At 31.6% G+C, this 16,709-nt stretch overlaps 1 protein-coding gene across 1 annotated transcript in view; it reads left to right on the top strand.

The window, feature by feature from the left end:
• Positions 1-16,709, top strand: part of LOC140054178 (uncharacterized) — a 145,787-nt gene that overhangs the window by 97,781 nt on the left and 31,297 nt on the right. The window contains exons 8-9 of the mRNA XM_072099072.1: positions 11,620-11,730; positions 13,858-13,986. Of these exons, the coding sequence (XP_071955173.1) occupies positions 11,620-11,730; positions 13,858-13,986 (240 nt within the window). The remainder of the gene's footprint in view (positions 1-11,619; positions 11,731-13,857; positions 13,987-16,709) is intronic.

The following is a 16,709-nucleotide window of genomic DNA, read 5'->3' as shown; positions in this document are numbered from 1 at the left end:
GTTCTTTTCAGAATGCTAGAAGTAACTTGCCATATGTATCCGATTAAACGCCCCTGGCATTTATTGTTCAAAATGGTTTTTAGGGGGAAAGGAGGCATCTTTATTTGGGGTATAATATGGTAACATGTATAATCAAATAAATACCACCTAGATGGGAAAAAATACTGCACAATTAATATCAAAAAGTGATAAAATTATGTCAAAAAGCTTGATAAATTGTAGATTATGGTAGTTAATGAAATGTGTTGACGTGATACAATTATTGTGTAAATGCATGTGGCATGTTTATTCCACATGGTGTTCTATTTGAGGGAATGGTGGCGTTTATTTGAAGGAATACTCTAATATTATTAATTGTATTTCGTTTCTCAACTGATAAAAGGTACTTTACATGATTCGATTCCTCTTTATGCTTTTTAACGAAATGTTTCTGTCTTTTAAAATAAAAGTGATAGATTCCATTAAATGGATCTTCACCTCCAGGTGCCAGTATAATGATATAAAACAATGACACATCATTATCCTGACACGATTGCACTCATAATGGATCTTCATTCTATCATCTATTTGTTTGTAACTACAATTTGACAACAATCTTTTGCATAGTTTTAAATGCCAATACATAGTTTCATTACTATTGTACAATATGTCCAGCTTTCCTGAAAACACCCTTGTGTACTGTAGTACAGTGTTGTAGTATGATTTTATCATGATAAACTTCTGATGCTTTTATTGTCAATGCATTCAGTACCTAAAACATGTCAAAGTTTCTAGTGGTATTGATAATAAATCTCCAGAAATATATATTGTTTTATTATCTACACTGGGAACAGACGTGTATATGTATAAGTTTGGTCGTTGACATTCAAAACTATTATGCAACAGTGTTACGTAATAATGACAATGACTTGGTCTATTATTGTGGTCTCCGATACCTTGTACTTACGATTGTACTTCCTCCAGGATAGAATGAGGTTTAATCCCGTTATTATTCTTATTATATAATATATATTTTTTTTATATATATATATCTGGGGTGTATTTATTTGATTATACATGTTACCATTATTACACCCAACAAAATAAACGCCTTCCCTGAATAAATAAATGCCCGAGGCTTTTATACGGGTAACTACAGTAAATTACTTCTAGCATTCTCAAAATGTTCGGGGGTAAACAATAATTTCTAGCATTATTATAAGCAAAAGTAGGCCTACAATTATTACAAACAGTAAAGGATTTGTTTTAATTCCTACAGTATAATGAAATCATTAGGCATCAATTATTGCATAACATTACTGTCTAATGATAAGTTGGGTAGATATGTTTTTCATTTAAAAGATTAGTAATTAATAGTATTTATGATCATCTTTTATCCAAATTTTCTGTTAGAATGAATGTAAATATGTGTATTTCTAACAATTTGATACTAAATTTAAGTTTCTACAACCTGTACTTACAGAGATAAGAAGATGCCCTGGTATGTATGTCAAAGGTCAGAAATGTCATTTCCGGTCATTTTTTACTAAAATGTCTGAACATTTTGAGATCAAAATTTACTCGCTGTGACAAGTGGTTGCCGAGATACAAATACCTATTTGTGTTTATTCATATAAACCCTGGCCTTGACCTTTTGTAACATTGTTCAAAATGTGTAACAAATAACTAAATGTATATTTCGAACAATTTGAGCCCAAATTCAAGTCTCTACGGCCAATAGTTACGGAGATACAGACATGCCCTGGTTTATGGGTCAAAGGTCAGAAATGGCATTTCCGGTCATTTTCGACTAAAATGTTTCATTAGACTGAATATGAATGTATACCTTCTGATCAATTTGAGACCAAAATTACCTCGCTGTGACCAGTGGTTGTCGAGATTTAAGGACATAATGGTGTTTGATCTATAACCTTTGACCCTGACCTTTTGACCTTTCGCCACATTTTCAAAATGTGTAACCAAGCCAAAAATGATTGTTTGACCACCCTAAACCAATTTCTGAAGTCAAATTCTCTGGACCTCAAAGTGCATACGAAAGTTGATCTAGCTACTAGAGTATATGTGTACAGGTATATGTTAAATATAAATGGCATACTTTGGGTATACAATAGTATGGTTGTTTACTTATTATTTTATACAAAATATGTTTTTAGATATTGAAAAACAGTAAAATATACTTCAACACAACTATTGTTAATGTTTAAATTGTTGGAAGAATGAAAATTAAATGTTATTATATTCTTTATTTGAACATAGATTATAAAATTGTCCTTAATCCAAAAATCTTTAATTGAATCTCTTGTTACAAACATCCATGCCCTGCCAATATTGACCCTTTTAATCCTCAGATAGAACAATTAATGTGGTTTACCTTGGTCAAAGTTGCTCATTAAGGGGATTTTACCTGACTGGGTTAATGAACTCCAGAAGAGTAGAGTAAAGCTTACAAGAACAATTTCAAAGCAGTATAAAAACAAAAGAAGAACATTGACAATATAAAAGGGGTGTCGCTAAAAAAGGGTCTATAAAGAAGGGTAACAAATAATAACAGGTGAACAAAGAAAACACCCACCAGGCCTAAATTACACGATCATAGAACATTAAATTCTTCAGTTGAAATAAACAAAAATTCACGTTTATTTATAAAAATCATTTAAGATTTATACATTTTATCAAACACTTACAAGTTACAGTATTAATCATAAGCAGATCCAGGAATCAGGCAAAACGATAACAAATACTGTGTATATAAAATGAGGTTAAATTGTTTAGTCTGCCAACCTCACTCCCTCTCCCCTCCCAACATATCAAGCACTCACTTAATTTATCATAGAAGAACAGTAACATACTAGGTTCATAATATAGAGCATCATTACTATATACAGGGATATTTTGAACCTAAATGACATTATTTTTATATTCGGCACCTTAACCACAATGAATTCAATATTGACTAAACTTTTGTTCTATAAGTGTGACTTTGAGAGGAAGTTGTTAATCAAGGATTTGTTGCTGGTGTTTATTTTGTGGTTCTTTATTCATTTAAGTTTTGTTGTTATTAATGATAGGGAGTACATTGGCTTTAAAGTTCAGTTTGCATTCTATTATCTTTGCTTCAATAGTTTTAGTTCCTAAGGTGTGGATATAGGAAGTACTAAATGTTTACCATTCTGTTTACTGACCTGAAAAGTCACGGCCATAGGCAAACCTTAATTTTCATTGTTTAACCAGGGAGTTGACAACTCCCTGGTTTAATCGACTACTGTATTAATTAAAAATTATAATATCTCAAGAACGATTACTTTATTCTTGCTAATGCTAATAAATATATTTTTATTGAACATTTGTTTTCAAAATACTTTAATAATAAATTTATTATTTCAATGTTCATCAACATAATTTGTAATTTTTTGTTGTTGGTACAGATTATGTAATTTAGATTACATCACACTGTATATATATTTTTATGGCAATAAAACAATCCATCCTGCTACTCAGTCACAATAACCCTACACAGCAACCATAAACATTTTCAGGAAAAGTTTTATCAACATTATTTTCAATACTGTACATGATGACATCAATATAGTTATTTTTGGTTACCAGGTTATCTGCTTACCATGTACTGTACTACTATTGCCACTCAAAATATTAGCCCTACAAACAGGGGGTTTTTGGAAGTTGTGTCCCATAGTAGTTTATGATATGTACAGTAATATAATCCTAAAGCAAAAGTGACAATTTATTGTAACTTTTCAATACTATATAGAAACACACTCATATAAGATACTATCTTTATGGTTTAAAATTGTTTACCTATTTTCAGTTTATTGTTTTCATATGCAAGGCTTAGCCACTATCAGAGTGTTGATTGAGTGTTTGTTTTCTTAAGCTGGTCAGATGGTAGATAGCGACACTCATACAAGCATACTTGACAGTAGCCCCATCAATTTTAGGTATCAAACTCTGCCATTCTTTTCATGTTGTTCTACTTCGGAAATAAGCAACTGAATCAATAGCTCAAGCAGATGTTTAGGAGTTGTTGTACATTCAGCATGAGTTGTATGTCTTATCTTCTGATAAGAGGTAACCTTATGATCAAACTATTTATAATGATGACTGAATTGGTTGTTCACTGTATTGATACTTGCAAGAAACCAGTGTTTAATTGGTAACATTTCATCAAAAAGACAACTGAGTTTGCTGTTAACTGTATTGAAGAAGAACAAGTTTACTTTATGTGTGTTTGTGAATAATACTTCAAAGAGAAAATGGAATCTGGAGTTGTTTTACTTAAATATAAGAGCAGGAAGAGTATTTCATTATCATCTATTGATACCACTCCTTCAGATATGGTAAGCAGTTTATTTCCTTATGAGATGAGGCAGGAAATAAGAAAATCATTGCAATAAATAATATAGGTAGCTTTTTGTTCATAGGTACAGTACAGGTTCTGTTCGAATAGTTACACATATACTGTTATCAGTTGATTAATCAGTATCAATAATGAAAACTTTGTGTTCTGTACTGTATGTCTTTAAATTCTCAATGAATAATATACAGTAGCTAGGCCTATAGTAGCCTCATGTAATATTATGGATAGCCTATTTGCGATAACTTAGCATCTAGAATCTATAGTGACATCATGTTAATTCATTGTCCATATTATATATTATATACAGGTATAATATGGAGATTTTGATTTACAACAACCAAACTATGTCATTTTTATTCACTTTGCACCAAATTTGGTGGTTCATTCAATTCAATTCAATTCAAATTTATTTCAGACAAACTGTCCATATGAAACACATAAAGTTTACAAAAACAACACATTATTATGGCTATACTGATACTAGTTAACACACGTAAAAGTATACATGAGATTAAATATACAAAAGTTCTGTCCATTTTCTATGCAACTTTGAATCTTTTAGAATACGAGAAAAAACACATTGTGGTACACATTGTTTGTCATCACAAGCGAAAGCGCGCTATTGTGACAAGATGCCGCAACATAGTTTTAGATTCTACAGTAGGTTAAGCTACGACCTAACAACAAAATTTTAAATAGGTTGTAGTCATAGGTAATATCATAAATCCAAAGGATGATGAATTATATGTACAGTCATTATATACTCATATAGTAACTGGTATTAAAATTCAAAACTTTTGCCCAATGGTTGATAGACAATATAAGACAAAAAAAGTTATTTATACATTTTGGTTACGACTATTTTGTCTAATTTATCGAAAATCAACTTGATGTGTTGGTTCTATTACTGTTCAGCTTGACGTCAGCGCCTTGCATAACTCTAAAGCCGTTTCTTTAATCTACTCCTGAAATAATGCATAAATGGGATAGTTATTGGGATTTTGATCCAGATCAAGATTAATGACAATACTGACAGATAAATTCAAACGAGAATATTACCATTGACAGTGGAGAATTGCCTAGTTAAGATTAGAATAATTGTGTCCAAGCTAAGGAACTGCAAGTCATTTTGTACTACTTTATACACCAAATGTTCAACACTAATAGTATATGAGCCTGTTTCTTCTCCTATAGTATTATGTTAAGCTGAAAATTAACAAATTGTTATCCATAGATCACATTTCTGCTGAATTTGTGCACCCCAAAAAACGTCTAATTTAGCAGGTGGCTGACTAAAACATAATAATAGATACCCAAAAATCATTGCTCGCAGGTTCGTGAAAAGGTTGTACATTAACGCTACAGCTATTATCTACAGTATTATATCCGGGAGTTGTAAAATATTTTACAACTCTTTGATTATATACTACAGTAGTACATAAGTTGCACACCATTACCATTTAAATGGCGTACCAACATGTAATCATTTGGTTGTTAACAGGAACAGTATTTTGAGAATGCCATTAAATTGGTTATTTGAAATGTTTGCAATTTAAATGTGTATGCAGTAATTTACGAGAATACTGCAACTTTACATATAACTACATTCAGTGGTGATGTGTGGTTCTGCAAAGCAAAAACTATCCATAAGTGGACAATAAGCAAAGTCAATAATGTTTGTGGACACAATACAGATTATCTTTATGTGTGGGAGGATAAGTACCTGCTCATCTTTCCTGCATAAATACATTCAATACAGAATCTGCTGATCTGTGTCAATAAGGTGTTACACTATACACAGTTGATAGTAAATGCTCATATCTTTATGTCTATAATTCAGATATTAAGATGGAGCCAATTACTGTTTAGTATTCAAGATAAATTGATACTTTCTGTATGCCTGATTTGAAAGTTTGATATTTTTCTAAATTATTAAAAAGCCATTTTTTAATCTGTATTGTAATTACCTTAAATCTTTGCCAACTAACAGAGCAGGAAAATTAGTCAAGAAAATATGCATACAAATCTGGTTTATTATAATTGCTTTTTTTAATTAAGGCTTCAAAAACCATTTGAATGAAAGAACATACAGTATTACATTTCTTATTAAAAAAAAAACATTTTAAATTGAAATTTGGTACCTTGTGTTTGACGTGCAGTATTTAAAATTTTAAAATAAAGACCCGCGTAGGAATTTGCTATACCTTTAAGAAATTATATTTATTTTATGTTCAAGTAATTTATTTTTCTTATCTTTCTGAGTTTCCTGTATGTACTCTAGTATTTGCATTCTTTTTCTGCTGTCAAGAGAGTACTTACAATTCTTCATTTTGGAATATATTATCTGATTGAATTGATTTGTTTAAGCTTGTCACATCTACTTCTTTCCAATACAGCTGTTTATAGCTAGATTTGTTATCATATTTCTAGGGTAAAAGCAATACTTCATTCTTCATAGTTTGTACCATTCGGGTCAAGTTCAGCTATTATTTCGGTCACCTATCTCAAAACAAATTTCTTGCTTTCCTGAAAAACTTTGAATTTTAAAAAAGAATTTTGGACTCTGAAATCAAATGTTTGAGGTCCTGTTGCTGCATTAAAAAAATAACTGGTTATTAACCGTGTGAATTAATTAACCCCAATTTCTTGGCAGCAGAAACGGGACAGATTTTCTTTAACCGGTTACTGTAAATAGCAGCCTAAAAATAATGGTTAAAAACGCCCAATTGATTCGATGTTAGAATGCATTTAACCAATTATTGCTGTGCAAATTCTAGCTTCAAAGCAAAATAATGATTATTTGATTGACAACCGTTGCAGTAACATTTGGATTGATCACCAGAACCCATTGCATTTTGTGTAATGCTAACAATTCTACGAATTTCCACTGATTTAAAAGTTAATTTAGAGCACAAATTTAACAAAAACCCTGAATCTGATCAAAGCTTATTATATAGTTGCACTATTATTCTACAACAAGGATGTTTTGACATTAGTAAATAGTATTGTTTCTTCACAGAAACTCCAGCAAAGTTTCTATTATGTTTTGTGTGTAGATTATTAACATTTATAATCATTTGATATCAATAATGCAGGTTTAACAGGAAAAGCGCCCAGTTAGAAGTACCCAGTTGAAGTTACTTTAAATTAGCTAATCCAATTTGAATTTTTAGAAGAGTTTGTAGTTACTGTAGATTGTTCTTTCAGGATTGAAATTACACTCTTTCCTGGTTCGTCCTTTTGTTTAAAATAGTTTAAGCAGCCTCTTTTGTAATACTTTACACTTAATTTTATATACAGCACCTTGCATATTAAAATAAGCCAGGTGTGTTCGTATTAACAAACATTGGCATATTAGTAGATGCTTGGTTACTATGCCTAGGCTTATAATGTTTTTGAATGATTTATCCGGATGTCATCTCACTGTAGAGTTGGACATGTGTTCATGAATACATTTCCTAGCAACTCAATTCCACACTGTATCATTGCTTTACGTCATTAACGTGTCACATATTTTAATTTAAAATTCATTCTTTGGAAATTCATATGTTTGAATTGATTTAATTGTTCATACAGTAAATTGAATGACATGGCATGAAATATGACAATTTGTCTATTTCAGATACTTTGTTTCCTCAATAGGGATTTGGCCATGATGATTGTCCTATTGCTTATTTCATAGAAAGTGCCCCCTTAAGCGTGGTTCCCACTAGCGACGCAACGCAAGGACGTAACGCAACGCAAGTGAATTGACCAATCACAAGCGGTCGCTTACCGTATTCGCTTGTGATTGCTAACTGTCTATAACTTCGCTTGTCATTGGTTAAAACGCTTGCGTTGCGTTTACGTCCTTGCGTTATGTTCTAGTGGGAACCAAGCTTTAATAGATGTGTCCCAAAAGTGGGGTTCTACTCTATTTATGTTATACTTTTATATAAATATGTTTCCATCAAATACAGGTACAGTACAGTCAGGTAATGCTATCTCTACATTTTAATTAAAAAAAGGAATACAGTAAAACAGTACAGTACCTTGACATTATTGTCAAGACAAGACAATAATTAAAAGTATATAGTAGAGGCTATTAAAAATAACTATTTATTTTATAAAATCTATTTAGAAAGTACATTGAAAATGACTGTAGTATGGTGTATTTATTAGCTTTTTATTAATGTAATTGGTTGACACTGTCAATGGCCATCTGCGGCGGCCTTTTGTTGTCTTTCTTAAAGCAATCAATACAAGCTGTTTCTATTTTCATGTAATCAATAAGAAAAAGACATCAAATCATATGCTTGGCTAATCACAACACAATTGCTGTAATATTGAGGGGAAAAAAACAAATACAGTAGTTCTTTTGATCAAGTCATATATAGATTCTTGCAATTTCTAGTTGTGGAATATTATACAGTGGCTGTGTGTACTCCTGTTTGCCTACAGAATATTTAATGCCACTTCACATTTTAAGATCCTATGGATTTACGATAGGCATTGAAAATCGTATTAGCATACGAAAAGGTGTTCTTGGCTTTTAGCCCATTGCAGTGTACAGTACTGAGAGGGTCTGATTTACATATGAATAGATGTCCTTATCTTGTCGTTTATGGAGTAGGATGTTCATCAGATGACCTCTGTATTATAATCAGTACCCCTTAGTTTACCCCTTTTACATGGTGCGTCAAAATGGATGAAGACTATGGGATTAAAAAACACCGTAGGCCTGAACATGTGGATTATACTCAGAGACCAAGGTTTCTCTATCAAGATGTGGATACATCTAGTAGTAGGTTGATCATGTACTCTCCTGTTAAGATGATAACAAGACCAATGTACTTTCCAGGTACCCCAACAATGGAGGTGAGGCTAATGTTTACTCTCAATTACCACAATTCAGTACTAAAAATAGTACGTTGGTAAATATACAAAGATTATATAACTAAGTTATGGTAGTCGTTAATACAGTTAATGTCTTTTTGCAGGGTTTGTTAGGGTTCTTTTAAGAACTAAAGGAAGTTGTAGTCTATTGTAATTGCAAATTTTCTTATAATTGGGTCATGGCATTGCCATTAAAAAGAGATGTAATCTCTTTGGTGGTAAAGGTAAAACATGTAGTTACGGTACTGTAGTACATGGGGAAGATTCAATATTTGTTAAATTAAACGTATAATTTCTGTCTGAACTTTAGATTTTAGAGAGTAGTTCACAATTCCAACACTGCTACCCGATGCAGGGATGTCACCAGCATGTCATGAGTGGTGGTCGGCGATTATCAGCTACTTTTTTTGGAGTTTAGTTATACAGTAGTATTATTATTAGGACTGGAACAGATATTATAATGCCAGAGTGAATTGACAATGTTTCATAGAAAAGGTTCCATACAGTGGCTTAACGTAGAGGCCCGAGGCCCCTGGTTTAAGCACCTCAAATGCTGGAGGCCTCGGGTGTTATTAGCCCTTTTCAACATATTTTAATGCTTGTTTTTCCTCTGGGCACTGTTTAGGCTCTCCCATAAGCTCTGGGGCCCCTGGGTTTAGCCAGTAAACGCTCAGCCCTTAGGCCACTGGTTCTATATGAGTGGATTTGTGGATACCTCAGATTAGAAACACTATATAATGAAATGGTATGATCTACTACGTATACAGTATGTACCATGGCATTAATTCACATTCACTGGCATGTAGTTTAAGTTTTGCAGGTAGACTGTACCTGCTCAGCTGTGACCACTCCCAAGAGTGTTGTTTTATGCTCCTAATTGAATCGCAACACTCTAGTATCAGCCATGTGCTTTGTCATATGTAAAGTAGTAAAATTAACAACATAAAAAGTAGGGCACTTTAACATGACCTAACATCACATAATAATGCTTTGACTAAGTCTTTATATTCAAAATAGAGAATTCTTAAAGTCTCCAATATATCAACATATCTGTAAATACTTTTTAATACCAGCTGTGAATAACAATATCATATTTTACAATCAATATAAATAGAAAATGTTGTTTGATATTTTCCTTGGTTTTTCTCCTACATATGATGACAGAAAGAAATCGGTAATAACCCTGTAGGGAGTTCCTCGTAAAAGTATTTAACTACCGCACACCATTAGTTTTGTATCTCCGTATTTAAACGTAACATGACATACATTAGTGCCGTCTAGATTGTTCTTATGATTTCATAGAATAGAACATGAAAAAAATAAAACTATGCTAGTTTAAAACAACAGGATACCTTTATGGGTGCATTAGCAGACAATCCAATTTTGTTTTTTATTCCTTTTGTAGTTGCTACATTGTAAATATATTACCTTACTGGACTGAATTGTGCACAGGTGTGACCTACATACAGTACATAACAACTTTGTGTCTTTCAGATCAAATGGAAATGTCACCAACTTTTCATAAATAAAAACCTCTGAACCAATCCCACAACATAGTTACCCAAACCCCTCAGATTTTAAATTACTTTTTTTTTATGAATATACAGTAACATTAAGTTAAAACTGGAGAACATTCAGATTAGGTCACAGAACCATAGCAGTCAGAGTACAGTGTCCTTTTATAATACTGTAGGAGTGTAGTTATAGACCAACATATCATCCATAGATTGGGAATGAAGCATTTTAACAACTTGTAGGTGATTGCTATAGCTGCCTGCATCTTACATAGCCCCACCATGCTTAAGGCGGCTAAGGTAATGGAGCTTCTCTTCCACTCCCTCAACTGTCTAGCTTTTATATTATTTCTGAATTTCAACTTTCAACAAATCAAAGTTATGCATGCAAGCAAATTAGCCTTTCCATCTTTGTTTGATCAGTATCAGGAGAAAAAATATTCAGTGATACTTCTGTACATTGTCAGTACTTGTTTTATTGTAAAAAAACCGTTAACGTGTATCAGAAGATATTACAAACATCATGGATTGGAAGCAAGCTTTCTCTACCTTCAATATACAGTAATAAACTAATTCTGAATTTAATAACCTGTGCACAATTTTTCAAAATAAAAGTAGCCCTACTGTACATTGTTTATTTACTGTAGCTTGTGCAATAGTTAACCACCACATGTTTAAACAAGATTTCATTTTAATCTGTGTACCTTGTCATCATTCCCTGATTGTTTGATTATGTAATGTTTGTTTTTAGTGGTTTTACTGTAATCCCTTCACAGTCATGTTAATAGTTTCCTATTTAAAATATTTGTTCAATTTCTCTGCTTATAATAACAGAATAATTATGTTCTTTTTTAGGTTCAAAGAATACCTCAATATGACAGACATCTTCGCCAACTTAAAGATAGTTTGCCACATTCACGCAATGATTATGTTGATTTAGAAAAAGATAGCAGTTATGTTTCAAATGTAAGTCTTTCCATTTGTTTGTTTTTCTTTAAAAATGCAATCATATATCATTGAATACAATATTGTTTAAAGCTTTTCACGTTGAATAAATACTAGTATAGTAAGGTTTGTTCTTCAATCTCGGAATTTGGTTCTATTCTATTCTATACAGGTTTTTATATGGCGCCCTACAAAAAACAGAGCGCCTAACAATACTTAGTAATTAATTTAATAGAAAAGTTTTAAGTTGACGTTTAAATAGATTTGCCGAATTCGCTCCTCTTAAATCGACATGTTCTCTATCTTCCTACAGTACATGTGTAACTATTAATTGTACCTAATAATAATATATCCTGGATTTATATAGCACTTAATGTTGTGAAACCTCTAAGCGCTGAGCATTATTACCCCAGTCATTCTTTTGGAACATGTACTGTACTCCCATAATGCAGCTAGTAGTCAGCGCAAAGTTGTGTCTTGATCTAACCGGGATCCCATTTATACACCTGGGTGAAGAGTAATCTTGCCTAAGGATACAAGCAATGTGGCAAGAGTTTCTACAATCAAATATAGTGTTTGCGAGATATCCTACACTTTTTGTTTTATGCTTAAAATGTACAGTACTCTACTGGTTATAACGTTGATATTATTTTGTAGTACAGACAAAAATTCTTGAAGAAAAAGTTTTCTTGTCTTTTTGACTTAATTCTGTAAATGTTTCATCTTGGTTGACTGTGCACATTTATCTATCTTTCATTAATATTCATCATTATCCTATTTTATACAGTTAGTTTTGAACATCATTATTCCTTTTATAAGTTATTTATCATTACGCTAAATTCAATTATTATAGGTCAAACAAACATACATAAATATCGCTAATCGTTTGATCCCTGCTGAAAATTAAATAATCACTGTACTTACGTAACTTAGCATTTGCTCTACTGTAGCAAATGCTAAGTTACGTAAGTAATACATATTAAAAGTCAATGAAGTCTAACAATTGATACAATACAGGTGTTGGCATTAGGATTATCCAACCTTCATTAGTGTAAATTCAATTGAATATAATTAAATGGTTTATGAGCTTACAATATCTAAAAATATCATCATCAAATTTAGTTTTTTAGCAATTACAATTACATCATTTATTTTATATTGTAAATCATTTTTTGATACAATGACAAGTCAAGTCCAATTTATAATTACTTGTCCTGTTTCTTGGTTGTGTAAAGTATACTCAGTATACTGTAAAGTACAGTTTAGTTATAATATTTGATTTATTAGTTAACCCTAGGCTTGTTACTTGTAAAGTTTTTCTAGCCCATATGTCATCATTTTGTAAACTGAAACTAGCTTTGAAAAACTAATGCTTTTAAAATATTATATTGTGTCCAAATCATGTCAAATGTACAGACTTACAGTAATGGCCTAGGGTAAAAACAAGAGTTAGTTTTTTCAAATATTGGGTGGAAATAATTTGCCCTAATCCTTTACATCCATAACATAAGAATGTCAATGAGAGAAAAAAGTTCAGATTTCAATGCACATTGTATCTGTTTTCAATTTATAATTATATAATAATAATAGTTTGTGGCATTACCTATATCTGCAGTCTTACTGATATGATACTTAGTAACAAACTAATGATGATAATCAAATAAATTGTAATTATTGAGATATAATATTGTCACATGATACATTTTGAATGTCATCTTTGTAATAAATGATGACAAACTAGGATTCAGTTACTTACAGTCTAGATTATTAGATTTACAATTCAACAATTATTCTTTTTAAAAATAACACCCAATAAGGTTATTGTTAGCACATACTTTAATTAGTAACAAATTATTTGTGTTGAAGTGTGAGATAATAATAATAATATCCTGGATTTATTAATGGGATGCCTCTAAAGCACTGTACATATTATTTCCTCAGTAATTTTTTGATATTTCTGTTATAACATGTTTTATTTACAACCATACTGGCGTGGAAGCCTTCATCTCCTTATTTGCTATTTTTACAGAAATTCTGCCAATCAGGTGCATTTGAACTCGTGAAATATAGTGTAAGCAGACCAATTTGGATCTGTTAGACTAGGCTAAGGTATTAGCTAATTATGGCAATCTCTGATTGTTGTTTCAGATGGTTAAAGATAGAGAAGAAGATGATAAGTTGGCTTCAAATGAAACAAAATTGTTGCAGATTCAGGAGCGCTTTCCAAGTGATGATCTCTACCTCAATGACAATGAATACTATTTATGCAAATCACAGGTGAGAAATAGTTATTGCATTAATTTATTATATCCAAATATGTTTAATATACTGTATAACTAATAGAAAATAAACAACATTAGAAAAATCAACAAACACATTAAATGTTCACTTATGATATGAGCCCTACAGACCAGTCAATAAGATTCCAGATTCTTACAAAGGTTTACTGTTTATTTGATTAAAATCACAATTGGCGGTGACGAAGCTGACTTGGGGTAGCCGAGTGGTTAGGACATACAGAAAGACCCACGTTCAATTCCCGACAACCTCCCAGTCTACTTAGCTGTAAATGAGTATCTAGTTGATAATACTAGGAAGGCAGCGTGAAAAGAAGCTGGCCTCCCAACACATAATGTTGAGGCTCAGTAAAATGAGCTCCTAATATTCAGAAATGGATAAGGGACTTAATGTTTTTATATACTGAAGCATGATCACTTAAATATCAAGTTTTAATGATGGATCCCAATATTTCAAGTAAATTACAAATTACTATTTAAAGGGATGTCAAAAAGTGAGAAGACAAATGTGTAGGTCTACTGTTAATTAAATTATGGAGATATTTCCTTGCTGATAATGCTACTGTAGGCTTAATTCTAACAATTTTACAGTAGTGTTTGTAGGTTATTTTTGTTTTTCAATAAACAAAAACTGTGTTTAATGTTTAACCTTTGCTCCATAACAACATTAGACTCCATTGTTATAAGATGCAAACTTCAAATTATGTTTGTTTAGGGCATACACAAACATGTTACATCAACCTAAGGTTAACATGTATCAGTATGTCGCAGCCTAATTATTCATAGACCATGTTAGGTCAACCCTTATACTGTACATTATTGAAAGTTATGTTTTGTGAAATACAGAAAAAATTAAATATCGGCATGTTTTCATTTTTTATCATCCATAAAGATGAACGAAGATTAAACATGAACTTTCTTTTGCGCGGGACAACATTTTGCACTTGAGTGGTTGACTATAAAACCATGACCTTATATGATATACCATTTCTGCCAATGTACTGTGTGATGTCATCTCTGACGTACTTTACTGTAATAGCAATATTCAATATTTGATCATTTGTATTCAAGACAGGTTTATTTGTTGAGAATGATTACCTACATAATGGCTGCAGACTAATTGGGCTACATATAGGCCTACTGCGCATTGATCCATCATTAATTATTAATGAACATAATAGATAATGATGTTAATCTTCTGAGCAATTCTAAAGACTTTGTGACATTCAATTTGTTGAATGAGACTTATAATTATACAGTATGTTCAGTTTAGTGTGAAAAGTAAATATTTTTTGTTTAAATTAATTTTTTCCTTTTTTTTTTTACTTTTTGCTGTGGATAAGTTTTCTTGAACTCAAAATTTAACTTCCTCTATTGATGATATATATTATTTTAACAGATAGCGCTAAAGAAAACTAGAATTTAATTCGTCACTTTGACGAATTATAGGTGATCATTTTTATCGCTTTACTTACATTAATATTTTTTAAACATGCACGTACGTTAACATGCAATAGGAAAATGTTGATGTATACCATCCTGTTATACGCTTACAGTGCTGAGTTGTTCCTATTATGTGTCATATACAATATGTACAGTATATACTGTATATCTATATACAGTGTAGCATAGGTGAAATTACGGGACACACATCATGTTCTAATTTTTTGGTATAATGGAATTATCAAAATAAACTCAAAGATGACAATTTTGAAAGATAATGAATTGAGCAAATAAATATAAGGATTGGAAGATAATTTGACACGTAGAAGCTCAATGCGCGCTCTTTGAAATTTGTATAACTTTGACTAAAGAAATTTAAAAACAACGTTTTAACTTCAACTGGCCATATGATAACATCACAACATCCGTTAGGCTTAATTTTTATATGAATTCATATCTAAATTTAATCAGCTTTCATAATAAATTATAATCTTCAAGGTCACCTTTAATTCTGAAGAGCTATAACATATTCAAATGTATGGTGTAGCTGAAATTGCACGACCTTGGTTATTAAAGTTTTTACACATGATGACGTCATCAAAATAAAAATGTTGACAACTGATGAGAAAGATAATTAATTGAGCAAGCACATACTAAAATTTCGGCAAAAATCGGGCTCAAATAACGGAGATGCGCTCTATTGAATGTGATAACCCACACAAAAAGATAAAAATTACTAATTTTTAAATTGAAGTGGCCATTTGATGACGTCATACCATTTTGTACGTCTAATGTGTACATGAATATGTATCTACAACCCAATGGCTTCCCGAATAAGTTAAAAAAATTTGGGGTCACCTGCCATTCTGAAGAGTTATATTCATTTTAAGAAGGCCTTATTTTTCACCATTTTCAGCACTTTGATGCAATTAATTTGCGCATTTTGTTATTTTTAACCTGCTCGTATAGCGTTATTTTAAGTCGGAACTGACTCAAATTTGGTGAATGTACTAAGGATGGTGAGTAGAACGCGATTTGTATAAAAAAATTGCAATTTTTACGCTTTGTAAGTATCGCGCGCGCAAAATATTTTTTTTGCGCAGTAATTTTTTGAAACACGCAAATGGCCTAATTCATGCTCTAAATTGATTAAAACGTAATTTTGAGCTTTTTAAATTTTTAATGCGCGATTCTACGCGCATGACCCTACTTGCGCGCGCGTTTTTACTTGCTAATATTTTTACCCTTGACCTGAAGTTT

This window comes from Antedon mediterranea, chromosome 7 (assembly GCF_964355755.1).
Source record: "Antedon mediterranea chromosome 7, ecAntMedi1.1, whole genome shotgun sequence".
In the NCBI taxonomy this organism is placed as follows: domain Eukaryota; kingdom Metazoa; phylum Echinodermata; class Crinoidea; order Comatulida; family Antedonidae; genus Antedon; species Antedon mediterranea.
The sequence above is the reverse complement of the archived record's forward strand: the minus strand, read 5'-3'. Positions and strand labels throughout refer to the sequence as shown.